The following is a 19,465-nucleotide window of genomic DNA, read 5'->3' as shown; positions in this document are numbered from 1 at the left end:
CCCTCTTTACCTCCTCCCAGGCTTCCCCTCCCTGGGTTACCCTGGAAGATTACTGTACTTAAACTCCTTGAATTACAAAACAGAGAGGACAATTCACCTTCCCCCCTCCTTCTTTTTCCCCCTCCCAGTCTTTCCCTGAGAGAGACAGTAATCCTGGCACAGAGATTCCTATCCCCTTGAGTCTCAACTAGAAAAGAAAATCAAACAGGTCTTAAAAAGAAAGCTTTTAATAAAAAGAAAGAAAAGACATAAAAATCGTTTCTGTAATCAAGATGAAAATATTACAGGGTCTGTTAATTTATAAAAAAATGAATAAACAGCCTTATTCAGAAAGATACAATTTAAACATTTTCCAGCAAACTACACACTTGCAAATACAGAAAACAATGTAAAAACCTATATTGTTTTTCTATCTGTACTTACAACTTGGAAACAGAAGATAGTGTGATCACCCTCAGAGCCTAGAGAGTACACACACACAGAACAAAGGACCCACACCCAAAACTTCCCTCCCTTGAGATTTGAAAATATCTTGTTTCCTGATAGGTCCTCTGGTCAGGTGTTGATTGTTAACCCTTTACCAGTGAAAGAGGCATTAACCCTCAGCTATCTGTTTATGACAGGGCTCATGGGGCTATTTACAGGGCTGGGGCTCCCCTGCCTCTACCACCCCGGGGTCCTTTAAATGGCCGCCAGAGCCCTGCTGCCACTCCAGCAGGCTCTGGCAGCTATTTAAAGGGCCCAGGGCCATAGAGGCAGCGGGAGCCCCGGGCCCTTTAAATAGCCCCCGGAGCCCTGGGAAGCGGCGGTGGGGCTCTGGCGGCTATTTAAAGGGCTTAGGGCAGTAGGGGCAGCAGGAGCCCCAGCCTTTTAAATAAGCCTCAGAGCCCCACTGCCACTACTCCCAAAGTTCCAGCAGTGGGGCTCTGGCTGTTGGGATCCCCAGGCCCTTTAAATTGCCCCTTGGGGAAGCCAGAAAGCCAGGCCACCCCAGTACAGCACACCGGTTCTTTCTGGTATGCCATACCGGGGTGTACTGGCTTGCTTTCACCTCTGCCTCCTGATAATGTGATAATGACTGACTGGCTAGTGGTACAGTGTCAGTGTTCTATAGGTAGAACTGGCTTCTGGAATGACCCCTGCCCTCCTGCTGCCAGGCTGGAAGACACTTAATGTATCTGAGAGCAGAAGTGGTCAATTTCCAAATTTCTTGGTCAAGGTTCAGACTCCAGAGAAACATTTTTCATACTGGGAGTGCCCCTATTCAACAAACATGCAATGCTGTATAGTATACCCAGGGGATATTGCTTATATTTTTAGTTCAAATATTTTTTCTTTATTTTTTCCTTTATTGTTCCCTGTTGTATTTATCTGCTATGCATCTATTAAATCCCATGCTGATCCCACCTGCAGGTTCAAGAGCCAAATAATCTGAGTTAACTGCATCAAATCTGATATGCCACAGTTTATTCAGATGTGGTCACACTCCTGTCAAAACAAAATGTTTCACAGCTCCCTACAGCCTCCTAATCTGATCTTTCTCTCTTTAAAGTCAATGGAAAAACTCTGTCATGGACTTCACTGTGAAAGATGAAGCTCTCAGTGAGGGCAGATTTCTGTGCTACCCAGTAATTGAATAGCTTTCAGTTTTAACTGTTGAGCCTCTGACTTCTATCTCATCTGGGAAAGGCAATGGATTGGAGCTTCAGTTCTTCTCTCTCATAGGGCTGGGGTGGTAAAAACAGACACAGTGTGACTCTGATACTGAAAGAAACTCCCTGAAAATGACAAGACACTGAAACTCTCACTCTGTCCCCACAAGAACGGAACAGAGTGGGGGACAGTGATCTCAGAAATGGGGTGAGGAATAGGTCAGTGATCAGAGAGTGACTGAAATGACCGAGAAAAGCAGCTGCTCGTTCCTCAGAGTCTTAGTGAACTTCAGACATTCCCCATTGCAGGATTGAATCATCTAGGCATATAACTCCCTGATCTCCTGCCTGCTCCACCCAGAGAAACTCCCGCTGCCCCAGATGGGAGCTTCTGCTCATTCACCCTGCACTGCTGCCAGCTGGTGGAGGACAGAGCCGGTGGGGCTGCAGCTGCACAAGCAGCCGCCCGGAGAGACACTGCACCCTGCAGCTCGGCCCTGTGCTGGGAGCGGGCACAGCTCCACACATGCAGTCCTGTCTCTGTTTCAGCCCATTTATGTTCCTTTCAGAAGCATCTAGCAGTCTGGATTTGGCCTGCACTCTGCCTATTGACTATCACTGTCCTAGAGGGCTGCATCTGGTCTCTGGGGAACAGTGATAAATACATTTGCAATAAGATGTTTTGGAGAAAAAAATCTACTTGCAGTGCTAATTAGATGGCTGGCCTTAGCAATCAACTTCTGCCAAATTTTAAGTTTCTCACCTTTATGGTTGTGAAGATAACCTTCCACATGTGAACTAATTCAGTACTATTTGCGGGCAGGAAGCTCCAGTGTCTGTACTGCTGCTCGTAGGTTTGCCCAGCCACTGCACAGTGAATTAAAAAGGTTCTCGATAACTTTACTGTTGCTGTTCAGATCTCTGTGGGTGATTAAAATGTGATTCTTGTCAGTTTCCTGTCATGCGGTTGCTGATTGGGAAATTTCTGACCAACAGCACATGCAGATGGGTGCTGGAACTATTTGAGGAAGAGTACCCCAAGAAAAGCTGCAGGAGTGGTAAGAGTGTGGGAATAGCAGCTGGGAGCCCTCATGCGTGATGTGGGATATTACCCTCCCCTTCACACTAATTGACCACGATCCTCCATCTCCCTTTCATATCAACCTGTGGCTAGTAGGTGTCTGGTAAAGTTTGAAGCTCTTTTAAAAAAAAAAAAAATCAGATCCCTGGTAGCTTATCTACAGAGTAACGTTTCTGGAGGTGGCATTGTGTGTGGTGGGGAAGGGACATGAACTCTGCTGTTAGTCAGAAGTAAGATATGGTAAAGGGAACTAGCGAAGTAGCTTAACGGCCTGGCATGGAGTGGGCTGGGTCAGTCCATATGAGAGCACCTTGAAAATGAAGTGTTCAGTCTTTGTGGTCAAAACCATCTTCTCCACCCCTCAAAGTGTGCAGTGTGGCAGGGGGGAGGAGTGTGTTTTTTGTTTTTTTTCCTTCCTAGGTGAAAGTTTAAATTATTTTTTCTCCTTCTAAACAATGTCTTTGTTTTGCTGGCAAAAAGTATAATACCACAAGAGTTTCAGTACATGGTCGCATTTGAACAGCATGAATAGTCTAGATGACAGCGTTCCAGTCTCATTAAAAAGGATAGAAATAGACTGGCACCTAAGTTCCATTGTACTGGGATAAGAGCATATACAAAGAGGGCCAGGGGCAGAAGGAGGACAAGAATACACTACAACAATGCCTTACAGCAACCAAAAACCCAAAACCCTGGGCCAAGAACTGAATTATGTGCTGTGATTCTGATCTGGCTGCGCTTGTGCCTGTTGATCACCTATGACTATGAAGAATTGTACAGTGCTAGTATGTGTGGACTCCCTGTAATGCTGGTTTGTTTGTTTGTTTTTCAGGTAAAAGCCACTGGACAGGAGCTCTTCCAGCAAGTTTGTGACTTAGTGAAGATTAAAGACCCTCACTTCTTTGGCCTCAGTGTTGTTAAAAGTAAGCGAGCTCCGTGCATGGAGACAAATGACTTGGCAAATGTCCACAGACTATTTGTGTATCTACAGTGTGAGTGCATATACACACACTGGCCATGCTTGAGTGGGAACTTCATTGTAATAAGATCAGAAACTATGTAAATTATCCAAATCCTTGTCAGAGTCCTTTGATCTTTAATCCCTGAGCAGACATATTTGAGGGGGGTGGAGCAGGTATATTTAACCTTGTTCTTCTGTTTTTTTTTCTATAGCTATGTTGTTTGCTGACATTTTTGCTGCTGATTGAATTTAAGATGTCAGTTGTTGCACAGAAGATGAAACTTTAAATGACTTTGGGGCTAGAAGTATTACATACCTTCCTAAGTAATAAATTTTAAAGAATGTGGTTCTCATTAAACTCAGTGATTTGGAGGGGGGAGAGAAATGAGTTTTGTGAGCACTAGTTGCACTTGGGTGAAGTGATTTATCTGCAGAGACCTTTTGACTTAGTGGCTGTTTTTTTGCAGACCTGAATCTGCCAGGTGCTCAGTTCTCTCAACTCGGGTTGTTCACACAAACACTTAGTTTTGATTTGAGGGATGGTCCCAATTGTGTTCCACAGTGGATGGGTTAGGAATGTGCCTGGAGCCAGAGAATTTGGAAGTAGCTCTGTTGGCTCACCTCATGACTCCATCCAAGGTCATAAAAGGTGGAGCGGACCAACCCCCTCTACGGTTCCTTCTCACAGCTGGATGGTCTGGACCAGAACCTCCAGTGTCTGTAACTTCAGCTTAATCCAATTCTTATTTTGTAGGATGTAGTTTTGTAAATAGTTTTAACAAGGTTTTTTTTTTGTTTGTTTTTGTTTTTTAAATAGTTTCAGTATAGTGTCTTACAGGTTTAGTCTCTTGGGAGAATACCCTCACTTTCTGTCTGCGATCCTTCTCAGTCTGCAATGGCCACCGGCGCTGCCTTGGGGAAGACTACATCATGGCGAGATGTGGTATCTGCTGATTGCTCCTCAGCTGTATCTGGCAAGGGCAAGAACTTCATTTCTGCAAATACTACACGGAGAACGCCAGGAGGCCCCCAGTGAACACAGGCCGGGGAACCCCGCCCTGTACTTTGGCCTGATTCAGCATGGAACATGCCTCCTGCAGCGAAATCCAACTCTAGTGCAGGAAACTCCCTCCCCAGCCCTCCGTCAGAATTTTGTTGGGAATCTAGGAAGCACTCTCGTAAGCATGAGACTTAAGTCTTCCTCTAAATTCACTTCAGGGAAGCCGGATTTAGCTCTAAGCAAGCCCATTGTATATTGCCACGTATTAGCAGGGGCAAAAGGAAATGCAGGCCTGTTATTTACCAGGCTGCACGTGGCAATAGACTATATAGGTAAGGGATGCAAGGAGAGTATGGGTCACGATGCAAACTGCAGACACACACAACTAAAATTAATCAATTTAAAGTTTTATTGGGGATAGTTACAAGGGGTAAGGGAGCAGCGTATGATTAGCTAATAGGGTTAATAAAACTTAAAACACACAATGACTAAAATATCTACTAACAATATATATAAACAAAGATGCAGCATTTAGTAATAACTGATACTTACAAATACAAACCAACGCATAACGACCGGCAAATGTAGAAACTCTGTTTGAAACACGTGAGCTGAGAGAGAGGCTTCGAGGTGATCAGGCTCAGTTACGGGTGTACACAGGATACACAGGATTCGTTTTTCTTTCTCCTCTCCCTGCCTGCACATGGCAGGGCGGCCTAAAGTACCTACTATGACATCACAGAAGTGTCATAGGGGACGGAGCCCAAAACCTGTGTGTGTTCGTTTCTGATTGGCACAAGCAAAGTTTACACCAAGTAGGGGAGCAGGTGCCTAAAAGTCTGGCTTCACCCCCAAAAGGTGAGGTGATGCATATTGTTTTAGAATGCGTTCAACACTGAATGACAAAAGAAGAGGCCAGGGCAATACCGGTATGGGCAAGTTCTACAGGATGCAGACAGGAACTCATCTTAACACCCATTAGCTCGGCCCATGAGGCGTCAGGACATATTAAGTCCCAGAGGCACAACAAGAAAGCACATAAGCATTGAGCTGTATTGGTACTGGGCCATGATCCATTGCTATTGTCATCCTTGGCACTTCCCAAACCCTATGATTCATTGGCACTGATGAAGTCCAATCCTTGTCAGTTTCAGGCATGGTCTTCCTCAAAGGCTCCAGTGGTTCAGACAAGTAGAACTCCTCTCACACTGAGAAATCTGAATCCCTTGCTGCTCCATAGAATACTTTCAGTCATCTGCATCCAGAATCCCCTCCTCCATCTCCAGAGAGATAACACCACCAGCACCAAAGGAGTTGACCACTGAAAGGGAGTTTGTTTCCTATCTCGTATGCAGAATACAGCTCCCCTGTGAAAGCATAGACAGTACCATCATTGCAATCAGAATTAACCCTTTTTCACCTATTCTATATATCCACCACCACACAAAAGACCTTCACTATTTTGGGACCAACCTCCACCTCATCCAATATGGAGCTGTTGGTACCCCATGCCATGGGGTCCCTGTGACCATCTGTTGACCCCTCCTACTAGGGTCCTTGGGACCAGTACCCCCCTGCAGAATTGATCTGATCAGCTAAGGGAGTCACCCTTTGCCTCCTCTCTAAGGGGATGCTCAGATCTGTCCCCAGATCCTATGGTGATGGAGGATCATTACACACTGGATCCAGTGGGTCTGCTAGAACCAGTAAGACTATTGTCTTAATCTCTGAAGAAAGCGGGTGATTCCTACATCTCCTCCTCCTTCCCACAATGATTTCAGACAGTTCTGAAAGAACATCAGACTTCTCTTCAAGAGGTCCAGGACTCCCATGCAAATTCTTAGACACCCTCCACTCATCCAGATCAAGCAGAATCGCTCTCCCCATTAATGAAGGCATACTGGAGTCAGCTAGGATGGTATGGCACACCCCAGCCACCTGCACTCCCACCCCTAAAAGAGCAGAGAAGCTCTCTTATGTACTGGTCAAAAGAGCAGAATTTTTGTTTTCTCACCCTGCTCCCAACTCACCGATGGTCGAGGCTGTTTCTGAAAGGGCTAAACAGCAACATCCCAGGTCTGTGCTTACCGATAAAGAGGTCAAATGCCTGTATCTGTTGGGGAGAAAGATCTTGTCATCTAGCCTCTAGTTCAGGATAGCCAATTACCAGGCACTAATGGCTAAATATGATTTTCTGAATGACTCCATGTTTGCAGAGTTGACTGACAGCCTTTCGCAGCAGGACAGAGCCAGATGAAGGCAAAGTGATAGCTAAGACCACTTTCCGATCCACTGTCTATGCCACGGATACCTCCTCTAGAGCTATGGCTACCACCATCATTCTGTGCAGGGAGTCATGGCTCCATGTGCCAGTTCTCTGTGAAGGTCCAGAATACCATCCAGGACCTCCCCTTGGATGAACTGCAGCTCTTCAGCCAGAGGACAGACCAATTTCTCCATGCCCTAAAGAACTCTAAGGCTACCCTCAACTCACTGGGGATATATACAAACACGTCTGCCCCAAGAGGAAGTTTCACTGCCCATCATTCAGACCTAGGCATATGGCTCAGCAGTTTTTCCATCAGAGACCCTATGAACCACCACGCAAGAGACAGTGTTCAAAAAAACCGCTTCCCCACACCCTCTGCAACAGGCTCTGCATCTCAATCTCAGCCCCTGTCTCAACATTATTTTTGATGGGAGCTCAAGAGTTGCGAAATACTACGCCCAACACTTCCCAACTCCCACCCACCATATGTGGGTGGTTTAGCACTCTCCCTCCCACCACCAACACTGGGAGTGCAGTAATAATGGACAAGCGGGTGCTGAACGTCCTCTATTCTGACTATAAGATAGTTTGCATCCCTGTGTCTTCCCTCCGCTTCAGGGACTGCTCTCAGGAGAATAGCCTCAAACCTATCAGTGTGCGCCCTATTGCAGCAAGGAGTGATAGAATATGTCCCTCCTTGGTATTGAGGAAACAGATTTTACTTCTTGGTACTCAAAAAGAAGAGGTGTTGGGACCAGTCCTCAACCTCTGCTATCTCAACTGTTTCATTCACAAACTCAGATTTTGCATGGTTATGTTGGCATCTATAATCTCGTCTTTAGAAAAGGACATGTGGTGTACAGCTCTAGACATGAAAGATTAATCCTGCTCTCAGACACTTCTTCAGATTCATGATGGGCTCTGACTATTTTCTCAACATAGTGCTCCCTCTCAAATAGCGACCACCCACAGAGTCTTTACCAAGATATTCTTGGTAGTAGCAGCTCATGTCAGATGTTTCATTGTCTTCCCCACCTCTGTGAATGGCTCCTTAATGCTGGGTCCTGCCAGGTAGCTATGCATCAACTTCTATGATGCTGCACTAAGGGTCAGTGTAAACACTGAAAAATATCTGTTCTAACCTCAACGCAATCTGCGGATTTCATCGGGGCCACCTTCAATTCTGTTGTTGCAAACCATGATCACAAACAGTCCTCAAATACCAGTCAAGACATGTCTGTCTCTTAGGTGCATGAGGCCAGATGACCTAAGTCATCCCATTTGCAAGACTCCACTTTCATTGCCTTCAAATGGGATACCCTCCAAACTGCCAATCCATGAACCTTATGGTAACAGTTCTGGCCAAGGTACTGTTTTCCCTGCTGTAGTGGACAGATCCCGGACAAGACCGTTATTACTGTTGCATCCCTATTGGGTTGGAGAGCCACATGAATAGCCATACAGCATGAGGTGCCTGAACATCTCGAGAGTCCAGGATGCACATCCTTATGCTGGAGTTGTGAGCTGCTTCTAAGGCTTTTCTTCTGTTCATGCATGCTCTCCATGTCCTTATGATATCAGACAACATTACAACTATCTCCTATATCAACCAGTAGGGAGGAGTGAGATCTGTTTCCCTGTGTGCAGAAGGGGTCAGCTTGTGAAACTGGCACATCAGCAGTCAAGTCACCCTATCGGAATCCAAAAACACCAAATGTGCTTGCAGACATTCATGGAGTGGGAGCGCCACGACTTGGTATTGTGCAATATTTTATTTTAGCTCTATACAGAATCCCAACCAAGGATCTGTTTGCCTCTCAAGCAAACAAGAAGTGCACGACCCACTGCTCCAGAGGAGCCCAAGGTCATTACTCCCAGGGCAACATTTCTGTTCTGTTTTGTTTGTTTTTTTCCTTGGTTGAACCAGTTCAACTATGTCTCCTCTCCACTACCTCTCTTGTCACGAGTTCTGCACAAAATATGTCAGGACAGACCATGGGTCAGCCTGTTCACCCCCTTTTGGCCCAGGCAGCTTTGGTTTCCCAGTCTCCTATGCCTGTCCTCCCAATTACCAATCATCCTCCCAAGGTTTCCCAAGCTCCTGACCCAGTGGAATGGTATAATCAAGCACCTCGATCCACATCCACTCCACCTCAGGGCTCGGCATTTGGGTGGGCATCATTCTTAGAATGGTCATGTTCCATGTCCGTGTGAGACATCCTTTCTCATAGTAGAAAGGACTCTATTAAAAGATGTTATCTAGCTACATTTAGGCGCTTTTCTTCTTGGGCACATCAAAAAGACAGGAGAAGGAAACCAAGGGACTTCTGTAGAAGCATGAAAAATGGACATTGCACAGATTACTTGGATTACAAATCTCCTTGATTTATGTGTGTTGTGTGGATATATGAACACACATTAGTTCTTATAGTAAAGGGGAGATATCAGTCAGCAGCTCCATAAGGAGTTCTGAAATGTTTTTGAAAATGTTTCAGTTTAAAAACAGAAGCTTCATATCCCAGTGTGTGGGGAGTTTAAAATAACAAAAGTTTGTTAAACATCATTTATGGTTTTCAGCTTCTGAGTTCTGGATTGGGGGTTTCTTTTTCTGGATTTAACTGTCTCACTATCTAATGGACTGTAAGGATGCAGCTCCTTGCACCACTTTCAGCCTTACTGCTGTCCTCCACTCTTCATCCTGAGTTCAGGCTTTTGGAAGATTTTCCTGATGAGGATAGGAGTTTTCACCACTTTTGGTTTTGTGTGGTCTATATTTATTAGGTTGTCTTCCTCTTAAACTAGAAAGTGACTCAATCAACTTTGAAGAAATGAACTTTGCACCAGTTGGACTAATCTCTTTCTGCCCCCCCCCCCCCCCCCCGGAAACAAAGCACAACGACGGTGCAGCCAAACAGGACACATGGCTCTTCTGCCACGGATCATACAGTGTGCTGGCCTTATTCCCTCTTCAGTCTCTTGAGTACATCCTTAAGTGACAGGCCTGAGCCTCACTTCACTCCTGGCTCAGTTCTGTGACTGATGCTCTCAGATGGGTTCCTAGACTTCGGCACCCTGTGTCATGCTGAAACTCCTTCAGCAGAGCCAGTTTGGTTGGCACCTTGCAGGATTCTTCTCCCCTTACAAGCATTGTAACCAGAAACCCGTGCAATCTTTTAAAAACTAAGTAGTATAACTGTCATGGGAACACAAACTCAGATATGGGCTCAAATAACAGAGGACTATACGCATGAATTTTACCTATCCTTTTAGCTTCACCTTGCTTCGTTAAGCAGTCCCTCCTATCCCAGGCTGCCTTCAGCTTGGCAGAGAGAGCCTGTAGCTCCTACTTTTTCTCTCTCTGGGTACGTCTACACTGCACGATTATTTCGAATAGCTTAAACGCGATATTACAAACAGATCTAATAAAATCGGTTTAGCGCGTCCACAGTGGGATCCGAAATCATTGTTTGCGTCCATGGTCCAAAGCTACATCGTTTCAGGAGCGGTGCCTGTGGGTAGCTGTTCCTCAGCTATCCCATAGTTCCCACTTCCGTGTTGAGAGCACAGTGCCTGAGGGGCAGAAAACACTGCCTGGGTGGTGCTGGGTACAGCCTCACCCCTCCCTTTGTGAAGGCAGCAGACAACCCTTTGCGCGCTTTTTCGCGGAGTGCATTGAGCAAACGCCATCAGCACAGCAATCTTTCCTTTTTTTTTTTCACGTGGTGGTGGGGGGAAATAAACTGAGGAGCTGTTCCCGAACCACGCCAGACACTGTGTTGAACCTACAGACATGGAGCTCAGCAAGAATGCAAATAATTTCAGAGACTGCTGTGGACTGTGGATAGCTGGAGTCCTCAGTACCCTCCCCCTTCATGAGCGTCCATTTGAGTCTCTGGCTTCCCGTTACGCTTGTCACACAGCGCTGTGTATCCTGGAGTTTTTATTCAATATGCTTTGGCATTTCGTGTTCTGTACGGAGCTGGATACAACAGATTTGTCTCCCCATACAGCAATCAGACCTAGTATCTCCGTACGTCTATGCTGGAGCTCTTTTTCGATTTCAAACTGCATCGCCAGCCGTGCTGATCAGAGCTCCACGCGGGCAAGCAGGAAAGTAATTCAAAAGTTCCGGGGCTTTTCCTGTTTACCTGCCCGCTGCATCCGAGTTCAGATTGCTGTCCAGAGGCGTCAGTGCTGCACTCTGGGATGCCGCCCGGAGGCCAATAACGTCGATTTCCGTCCACATGAACCCTAATCCGAGTTATCACTATCGTTTAGCAGCTCTACTATCTCGTTTGGGAGGAGTTCCGAAATCGATTTAAGGAGCCGTTTAACTCGATATTAATGACGACGTCGTATGAACGGATACAGCGTTAAATCGGTATATCGGCCATTAAACCGATTTAAAGTCGCAGTGTAGACCTGGCCTCTCTCTCCGCCAGTGCCTCTCAGAGTCCTTTCTTCAGTTTGTCAGGGCTCCTTTTTTAACTGAATCAAATCCTCTTTGTTTCAGTTTTCTTCCCTCAAGAATCCCCGCTCTCCTGTCCCTATTGGGGATTGGAGGAGGGTGTATGCCTATGAGATAATACTTTTCACCTGTATGATTGGTGAAGTATTGGGCAATTGAGTCAATTCACATCATTATCTCACTTCCTGGTCTGCTGGTGGAGAGCTTTGGGTAAGAATTAAGCATTTGAGTTCATGTAGCCCATGGTACGAAGTAGGTAGGTAAACTGTGTCACAAAGAGTATTAACAGAAATGCTGCAGAAATCCTCCAAGCTCTCCATCACCCTCCTTTGAAAAGGAGTCACTCAGCTGATGATTCGGATAAGTTCCTTCACAGGACAATACATCTGCTATTATATTTGCATGAATTATTTCCATACCATCATCTTGGAGGGCTAGACTTTGTTTTAGGAACCCTTTCACTTGGATGTAGCTGGATGAGGTGTCAGTTTATGCAGTGAAGTGCTTCCCACAGAGATGGTTGCAACTTCCTGAACACCCACACATTTGCAAGATGCTCCTTTTCAATAGTCACATAGCTCTTTTCCTGGGAAGCAGTTTTTTGCTCAGATATACAGTTGAGTGTGTGTCTCCCTTAGCATTGGTCTGCACCAACACAGAGCCCCGTCCTGTGTCTGAGGAATCTGTGAAGGATTTGTTAAAACTGGGTTCAGGGCCTCCAGTGCACAGAAAGCCTTTTTAAAATGCTGTTCAGTCCAGATGATTCTGTCTGGTTTGCTGCCCTTATACAGTGTAGGAATAAGAGCCACTAGGGAGCTAAAAGTGAGGTACAAATCTCCTGTAATACCCACCATCCCTATGAACGAGTGCTCCAGTCCTTAAGAGCCACTACCTTTGCAGATTCTGGCTTTGTGTGACCGCAACCCATCTTGGGTCCTAGATAAACCATCTCAACCACCCCTACTTTATGCTTCTCCACCTTTTACAGGCAGTCCCACCTATTGAATGCAGTTGAGCATTGTCCTGACTTGGAGTATCTGTTCTGCCAGATCTTACTTTTAAAAAGAACAAATGTCATCAATGTATACCAGGGCAAATCCTGCCATTCCCCTCCTTGGCTGACCTGCCAGATGCTGAAAGGTGGCTGGGCACCCTTTAGGCCCAAAGGTAAAACCACCCTTTAGGCCCAAAGGTAAAACCAAGCCCTGTTCAGGTGGTGAAAGCAGATTGAATTTTAGCCTTAATCCTAGTTCAAAGACACTTGTCAGTAACTGAGGCCCATTGTGGTAAAGGTAATATGTGCCCCCCCCCCCCCCCCCCACCCCCAACTTGTCTAGAATCTTATCAGCCTAAGCATGGAGCATCATTCAGCTTTCTGTAATCCACACAGAAGCTGAACCACCTGTTCTCCTTGGGTACCAGCACCATGGGCGAGGTCCATGGACCATCTGACTGCTTAATAACCCGCAGTTCCAGCTTGTCTCTGATTTCTTTTTCCATGTTTTGGTCTGTGTTCCCAGCGACTCCAAAAGAGTACATCTAATGAGAGGTTTTACTCCATCTGATGATCTGGCTAGCAAGACTGGGAGTACAGTAGCTAAAAAGTGATGTGGGAAAGGACTATGGCCGGCTTGAATTGCTTGCTGTGCATGGAACTTTGTGCTCCCATCAATTCACATTTATCTCTATCTTAATCTCTGGAATGTCTGTGTATCATCCTAATAATATTAAAATACACTTAATGCAACCAAATTAATTAATGAGCCATTTATGGTTGCCAGTTCGATCAAAGTTCTCACTTTTAGAACCACTCTGGTATTTTGCTCTCCTGACATGTGGAATTCTTCAGTGGCATCAGTAAGAATTGTCCCTATGGAGATAGCAAAATATGAACACTGACCACTGTGTTACCGTGCTGCTCTGTGAGGAGATGGTAGTAATAAAAGTAAAATTAAAATAGAGACAGTCAGGAAATGTAAATGTCAAGACTCCTACAATGGTGCTAACTCGATCGCATTTGAATACATGCAGTATTTTCTATTCCAGTTTCTCGATAAATGTCTAAATGAATATGTATTGGGTCAGATGTGTAGCTGGTATAAATTTGGCATAGCTCCATTGGCTTCTGTGGCGTTATACCAGTTTATACCATCTGAGGATCTGGCCCATTTTTGTGGTGATAAATCTTTAAATACACAGGATGTGCAATATGCAAAGTTAATGTTGTTGTAGAACAACTTAATGTTTGCATTTCCTGTTTCTCTTTAAAACAAAAAATTGATGTGAAATCTTCACATTCCAATTCATTTTTTCCTCACTTAATTTCATAGAGTTTTTAAAAGTTGGTTGTGGGAGGAAAGCTTTAACTGCACTGCTGCAAACTATCTGGGGCAACAGATGGGTTTCTTGGAATTACTGCACTGGTAAAGTGCAAACTACTAACTAGCGATTCTTCACTTGTGCTTCATGCTGTGCCTACACTACAAGCTAGGGATTGGATTCCCCTGCTCGTGTACACACGCTCACGGTAGTTCTGTGGGAATTTCAAGGTTGGTTTGTTCTTGAAATGGCTCCGCCATGCCAGTCTATGCTATTGTGGCTATGCCGCTCCTTATATTCACGCAAACTCATTGAGCTACCACAAGTATGTGTACATGAGCAAAGGAATCTTGCCTGTAGGTCATAGCGTAGACGTAGCCTAAAATGAGCTGGTGCATATGTGTACGCACATGTGTCCTTGTGGCAGCCAAATCCTGACTCGTGTAAATTGTCATCGCTCAACTGAAGTCAGTGGAGCTATGACAGCTTTCTCAGTTGATGTATCTAGCCTGTGTGTATAGTAAATTATATTAGATTTCACCTGAAATGGTGAGACTGAATTTCTAAGCAATTCTTTCCAGTTCTGTTCTTAAATGGGTAGAGTTCAGTGCCCACATCTCTGCTGAACAGAGAATGCATCCAAACCAGAGGCGATTTAAACATCTGACAAAGATCTGTAAACTTTGCAACTAATCTAGTTTAAAAAAAAAAACAAAAAACTTATGGGTTGGGGGAGCCTTTGTTTTTGTAGACTGAGGATTACATTGCACGTTGGCATTCCAACAGTATTAACTTAATTAAGCAGGAATGTGAGGCTGCGTTCCTGGACTGAGGGGAGGACTGCCATGATTTCAGGCTACACTGAAATGAGGGGGGAGAAACAAGGGGAGGGATGGAAGGCGGGGGAGGTCACTTGTTCAGGCTGTTTATGAAATTTTGACGTTGGATGCATGTACTTAAAATATTACATATGCTGTTCAGAAAAACACATTAAATTATCAACTGAACACAGTTGTCTGTATTGCCCTAGCCTGACCAATAGGATTAAGTTGTGACCCAGTTTATAGGTACTCTGAAATTATGGCTTCTTGTGGGGTTTCTCAGCTGCTGTTTTATGCCCTGTCCAGGCTAAAAGTCTTAACAATGTCTGTAACCGGTTTCCATTATAGGTGACTCCAAACATGGTTTGTATATGGATGCAGTGTGGCTAAAACTCTTAGTAGCCACGGCCAGCTAACAGTGTTTCAACCCTGCCACAGGCCTAGGTCTTCCATGGTTGTCTTCCTGTAATCCGGTCAGCACACTTGGGGACAGGATGGGGATACTAAGTGTGGATAGGACAATCCTAATAATCTTTGTGTAACTGAACTTTTTTGGCTGCTTCTCCTCTTCCCCAGCTCTCTGTGATAGATATAAAGCCCCATGCGCTCCTGGTGTTAAGCTGAATGGATGTCCTCCAGACACTTCGCCCTCCCCTTCTGAGGCAGTGTAGGATACTTGGTCAGATTTTTGCCAGAATGCACTGATAAAAACATAATTGGGCAGCATGTCAGATGCACCCAACACAATTGTGATGTCAGAAAAGCTGCCACATGGGCCCAAACTGACCCATGGAACGTGTGAAGGTCAATATGCCCCATCCAGTTCCAAAACCATGGTTAAAACCTGTAGTGTGGACAGGGCCTTTAACCACACCTGAAATAGTTCCAGATGCTGCTTAGGTCCCCATCTAATATGGCATGACATACTATGATCAGAAACGTTTCTAACGGAGCAGTCTAAAATGAGGAGGGGTAGCCTATAACAGAGCAGTCATCTGAAATTGTGGGCCCCATGTAGGATAGGACTGCATAGCCACACACATTGCTGCATCTTTGTTCTTGCTTGCATTGGTCACATAATTGTGCTCCAGAATACAAACATTTTGTAAAGTCTCTTGCCCAAGGTTGCAAAGAGACTCTTCAGAGTGAACTATTGTTACTTATGCGGTGACAGCCTGAAACAACAGCCCCTAAGAGGGGTGGACTGCCTCGTGCGTTTCAATGGGCTGTTAACACTAAAGCCTAATTGGGAATACTTTAAATGTCATTGTTAACTATTTCACTCATAGCCTGGTCATCTTAGCACAAGCATCAGCTAAGGTGCTTCTTCCACTGCTGTTAGACGCAGGGTAGATATTGTGAGGGGGGTGCCAACCATTTGTGTGGAAAGGAGGAATTCAAACCCCTCATCCTTCATAAATTTAAAATCAATTTTGTAATTGCTCTTGCCCAAAAAAGGGGGAGAGAGATCAGATCCAGCCTCTCCTCAGTGCCAAAGGCCTAAACTGCCTCCTAGTTGTCAAAATAACAAAACTTCCATATCATGTGGAGTGCCAAACCCTCTAATTCTGTCTTCACAAGACCTCCAGTCCCCACACTACTGGCAATACCTGCAATGCTACTAAATGTTTTTCAGCACAAAAACCTGTGGCATGCTGAATGTTTGGGGGCAGCATACAACAAAGAGAATTTAATGTGAACATAAATAACGAGCAGTAGTTTACTGACTGGGCTAGCTTGCTGGGAGTGAGGGTAACGGGCAAGGAAACAGGACTTGTGGGGGAGGGGAATGCTGCTAATTCAGGGATTTGTGACATAATTTAGGGGTCATGTTCTCATAATTGGGGTCTTGTGTGCCATCTACAGACAAGACTCCCTGTCATAGTAATGTATGGAACAATGCTGGCCAAGCATGGAGGTTACTTTTGGAAGGGGGGGGGGGGGGGGTGTTTGTTTTTTTGTTTTTTAAACCTCCAAAAATCTCTGTCTGTGTTCTTGGCTTGAATTTGTTTGGAAAATCGCTATGATGTAATCCAGAGCAACACTGGATAACTGTTTTGAACCCTCATGTGGCTAGAATGCTTCGATCCATAGGATAGACACAGAAAGGACTATCAGTGTAATCTGCTATTCTTTCCACACAGTTGCTGGTTATTCCAATTTGCATTTCCTGTTTTCCCCTTCTTCAGTTCAGCTTTGAACATCACAAGCCAAAGCTTTAGAGTTCCTTCCACCCTCCATTTCAGGTCTTTCAGGAACAAGATATTTTGTTTGGTACTTATGTCACCTGTCAAAACACTCCCCCCTCCACCCTGCCACAAGTGAGACCAGGGAATAGAGTGACTAGTCACATGAATGTGACTGCTGGAATTACCTCTGTAGCCTGAAGTACTCACAAGTCATCTCTTTTAGACTTGAGAAGGGTCAAACATGTTTTCACTAGATGAATTGCATTTCTCTTTGATACTTTTGTACATAGTGTCACTTTCAAAAATCTGGAATTTTGTAAGGCCCACAAAGTGATTTCAAGACAGTGGTTGTCCAGATGGCCTCCTCTCATCCCCCACCACCTACTCTCTTAGCTGGAGAACGTTCCAACCATTCACAGCAGGCTGGGTTCCCCCATTTCCAGTCCAGTTGCTCTAACTGTGTAAGAGAGTTTGGGCTAGAGGGGAGGTGAACCAAGCTTTCAACAGAGGGAGTTTGGGTGTGTTGATATATTGTATTGGGGAGGAGTCGTTTCTTGTTTTTGTTTGAGGGGGCACAATTTGGTCAGAAATACTCGGAAGTAGGAGACTCTCTGTCCATTTCATGGATAGGGGATGGTATATAATGTACCAGCTCTGGTAAGAAGGGAGGTTGCTGAAAGCTTCCTTTAAAGACAGTGTTGCTCTATTAATTTGACAGTAAGGTTAGCTCAACAAGCTGGCATTTCTCCCTTCCATAATGGGTTCACCTCAAGAAGTGATTATTAGGCTTGATTATGCAAGATTCTGAGAGAGCTTCACTACTGCTCAGCACCTATAGGGGCCAGGCCTATTTATGAGCTTCCTTCCAAGCCCATGTCCCCAGCAGTGTACAGCTGGAGAGCGAAGTCCAGTTTCCCACCACCTCCCTTGCTGGTGCCTATCTATTCTTGCTCTGGGGTTACATTTACTATAATTCACGTGCACTATTGGAAGACTATGAAAACTATCTCCAAGTAATTGTCAGATGGGAATTTCGATTTCTGCAACAGCCACCGTTTCCTACCAGTACCCACTTTTTCTCTCTCTTTCTCTTTCAGACAATGAATACGTATTTATGGACCTGGAGCAGAAGCTTAGCAAATACTTCTCGAAGGAATGGAAGAAAGAGACGAGCAAAGTAGGTCAAATGTGGTTTCATTTCAGAGATTAACTTTGTGATGCTATGATTACACCATGAAGTACAGGCCTCAAACTGAAGACTGTGGAGCACTTGCTGGTGGTCTCTGGTGAGCTGGTTGGTCACACGGAATTGAGACTCATAATTTCCAGCCTCTAAGTTGGATTGAAAGAGGGTAAAACTGCATTAAGTACTTTACGCTGCCACATAAGCAATTGCTGTAGCTGTCAAAGGGGTGGTGTTCAGGTGCCCATAGAAGGGGCTGGGGGTCAATGAGCTACTTTCTCTTTTGAGAATAGTTGCTCCATGGAAAGGTTTGAGAACCCCTGCTATATAAAACAGAGCAGCCTTTGGGTAAAATGACCTTGCACCACGGCTACTTGTAATAACCTGTGTACCACTGTGCGTATGACTATGAAACACTATGGGGGCTGGAGTTGCAGTTCAACAGAGGTGTGTGGAAGAACATCAGTTGTAGGGAGGAAGCATATTTTTATTAAGAGGAGTCTTGATTTCTCTACAGTAGCTGAAATGTCAAGAAGAATCATGTGAAATGAATACAGCATCTCTGGCTTGTACTAAACAACTATTCTAAAATAACATTGTCAAGACTTTTTTTTTTTTTTTTTTTTTAATTTAGAAGTTTAAAGATCAAGTCCCATGCCCAGTTGTCCTCTTTTTACATCAAAACAAAATCTTAAGAGCCGAAAGTAACACAAATGTTTTCATTAAACTACACTGTTAGGCTCCAGACATGTTTGTATATAAGTATTGTCTGTTACACCTCTCTAGGAAGCTATTTTTGTTCAGCAAATGAACTTGTGGTTTTTTCCACCTCAAGAGCGATTGCTGATTCCAGCAGTGTCCCCCATTTTAAGTACAGAAAATATCTCTCACCACAGTATAGCATTTTCCAAATGAGAATAAGCTTTCAAAATGTGACTAATGGAATTTGCTGCTGTGGCAACAGTCAGGGCAACATGCCTGTGTAGGTACTCATGTGGCCCTCATCACTGTAGTAACTGAGCACCTTGCAGTCATTCATGATCTTTATCCTCACAACACCTCTTCTGAGGTCAGAGAGTATTTTGATTCCTATTTGTAAAATGGGGATTAGACCCAGAGAGGCTAAGTGACTTGCCCAAGGTCACACAGGATGTGTGTGGCTGAATATGGAATTGAATCCTGGTCTCCTGAGCCTCCTGGTCCAGTGCTGTGTTGGCTAGCTCCCTCCTCCTTATCCCTTCACTGAGAACAAAATGGTATTGTGCACTCTGAAAAATGATTGAGTGTTGTGACTGGATCTTTTTTTAAAATGAATTCTTTGGCGATGGAGTTGTTACTGTTGGTACCATAGTTGTGCTTGACACATTATGTAGGTAAGCAGATGGATCTGTAACCCACTCACATAAGCAGGCGCATGCATGTGCTGAAGTTACATACTGACCAGACCTCAAAACAGACAAAGCAGAGGGGAAAGAATGCAAGACTTTAACTCTGTCTTATAATTTTTATTGAAAAATAGATA

General features: G+C 44.7%; 1 protein-coding gene across 1 annotated transcript in view; it reads left to right on the top strand.

The window, feature by feature from the left end:
• FRMD1 (FERM domain containing 1) overlaps positions 1-19,465 on the top strand; it is a 50,058-nt gene that overhangs the window by 5,095 nt on the left and 25,498 nt on the right. The window contains exons 2-3 of the mRNA XM_032781047.2: positions 3,566-3,656; positions 17,858-17,937. Of these exons, the coding sequence (XP_032636938.1) occupies positions 3,566-3,656; positions 17,858-17,937 (171 nt within the window). The remainder of the gene's footprint in view (positions 1-3,565; positions 3,657-17,857; positions 17,938-19,465) is intronic.

This window comes from Chelonoidis abingdonii, chromosome 3 (assembly GCF_003597395.2).
Source record: "Chelonoidis abingdonii isolate Lonesome George chromosome 3, CheloAbing_2.0, whole genome shotgun sequence".
Lineage (NCBI taxonomy): Eukaryota > Metazoa > Chordata > Testudines > Testudinidae > Chelonoidis > Chelonoidis abingdonii.
Note: the sequence above shows the minus strand (reverse complement) of the source record. Positions and strands in the feature narration are given on the sequence as shown.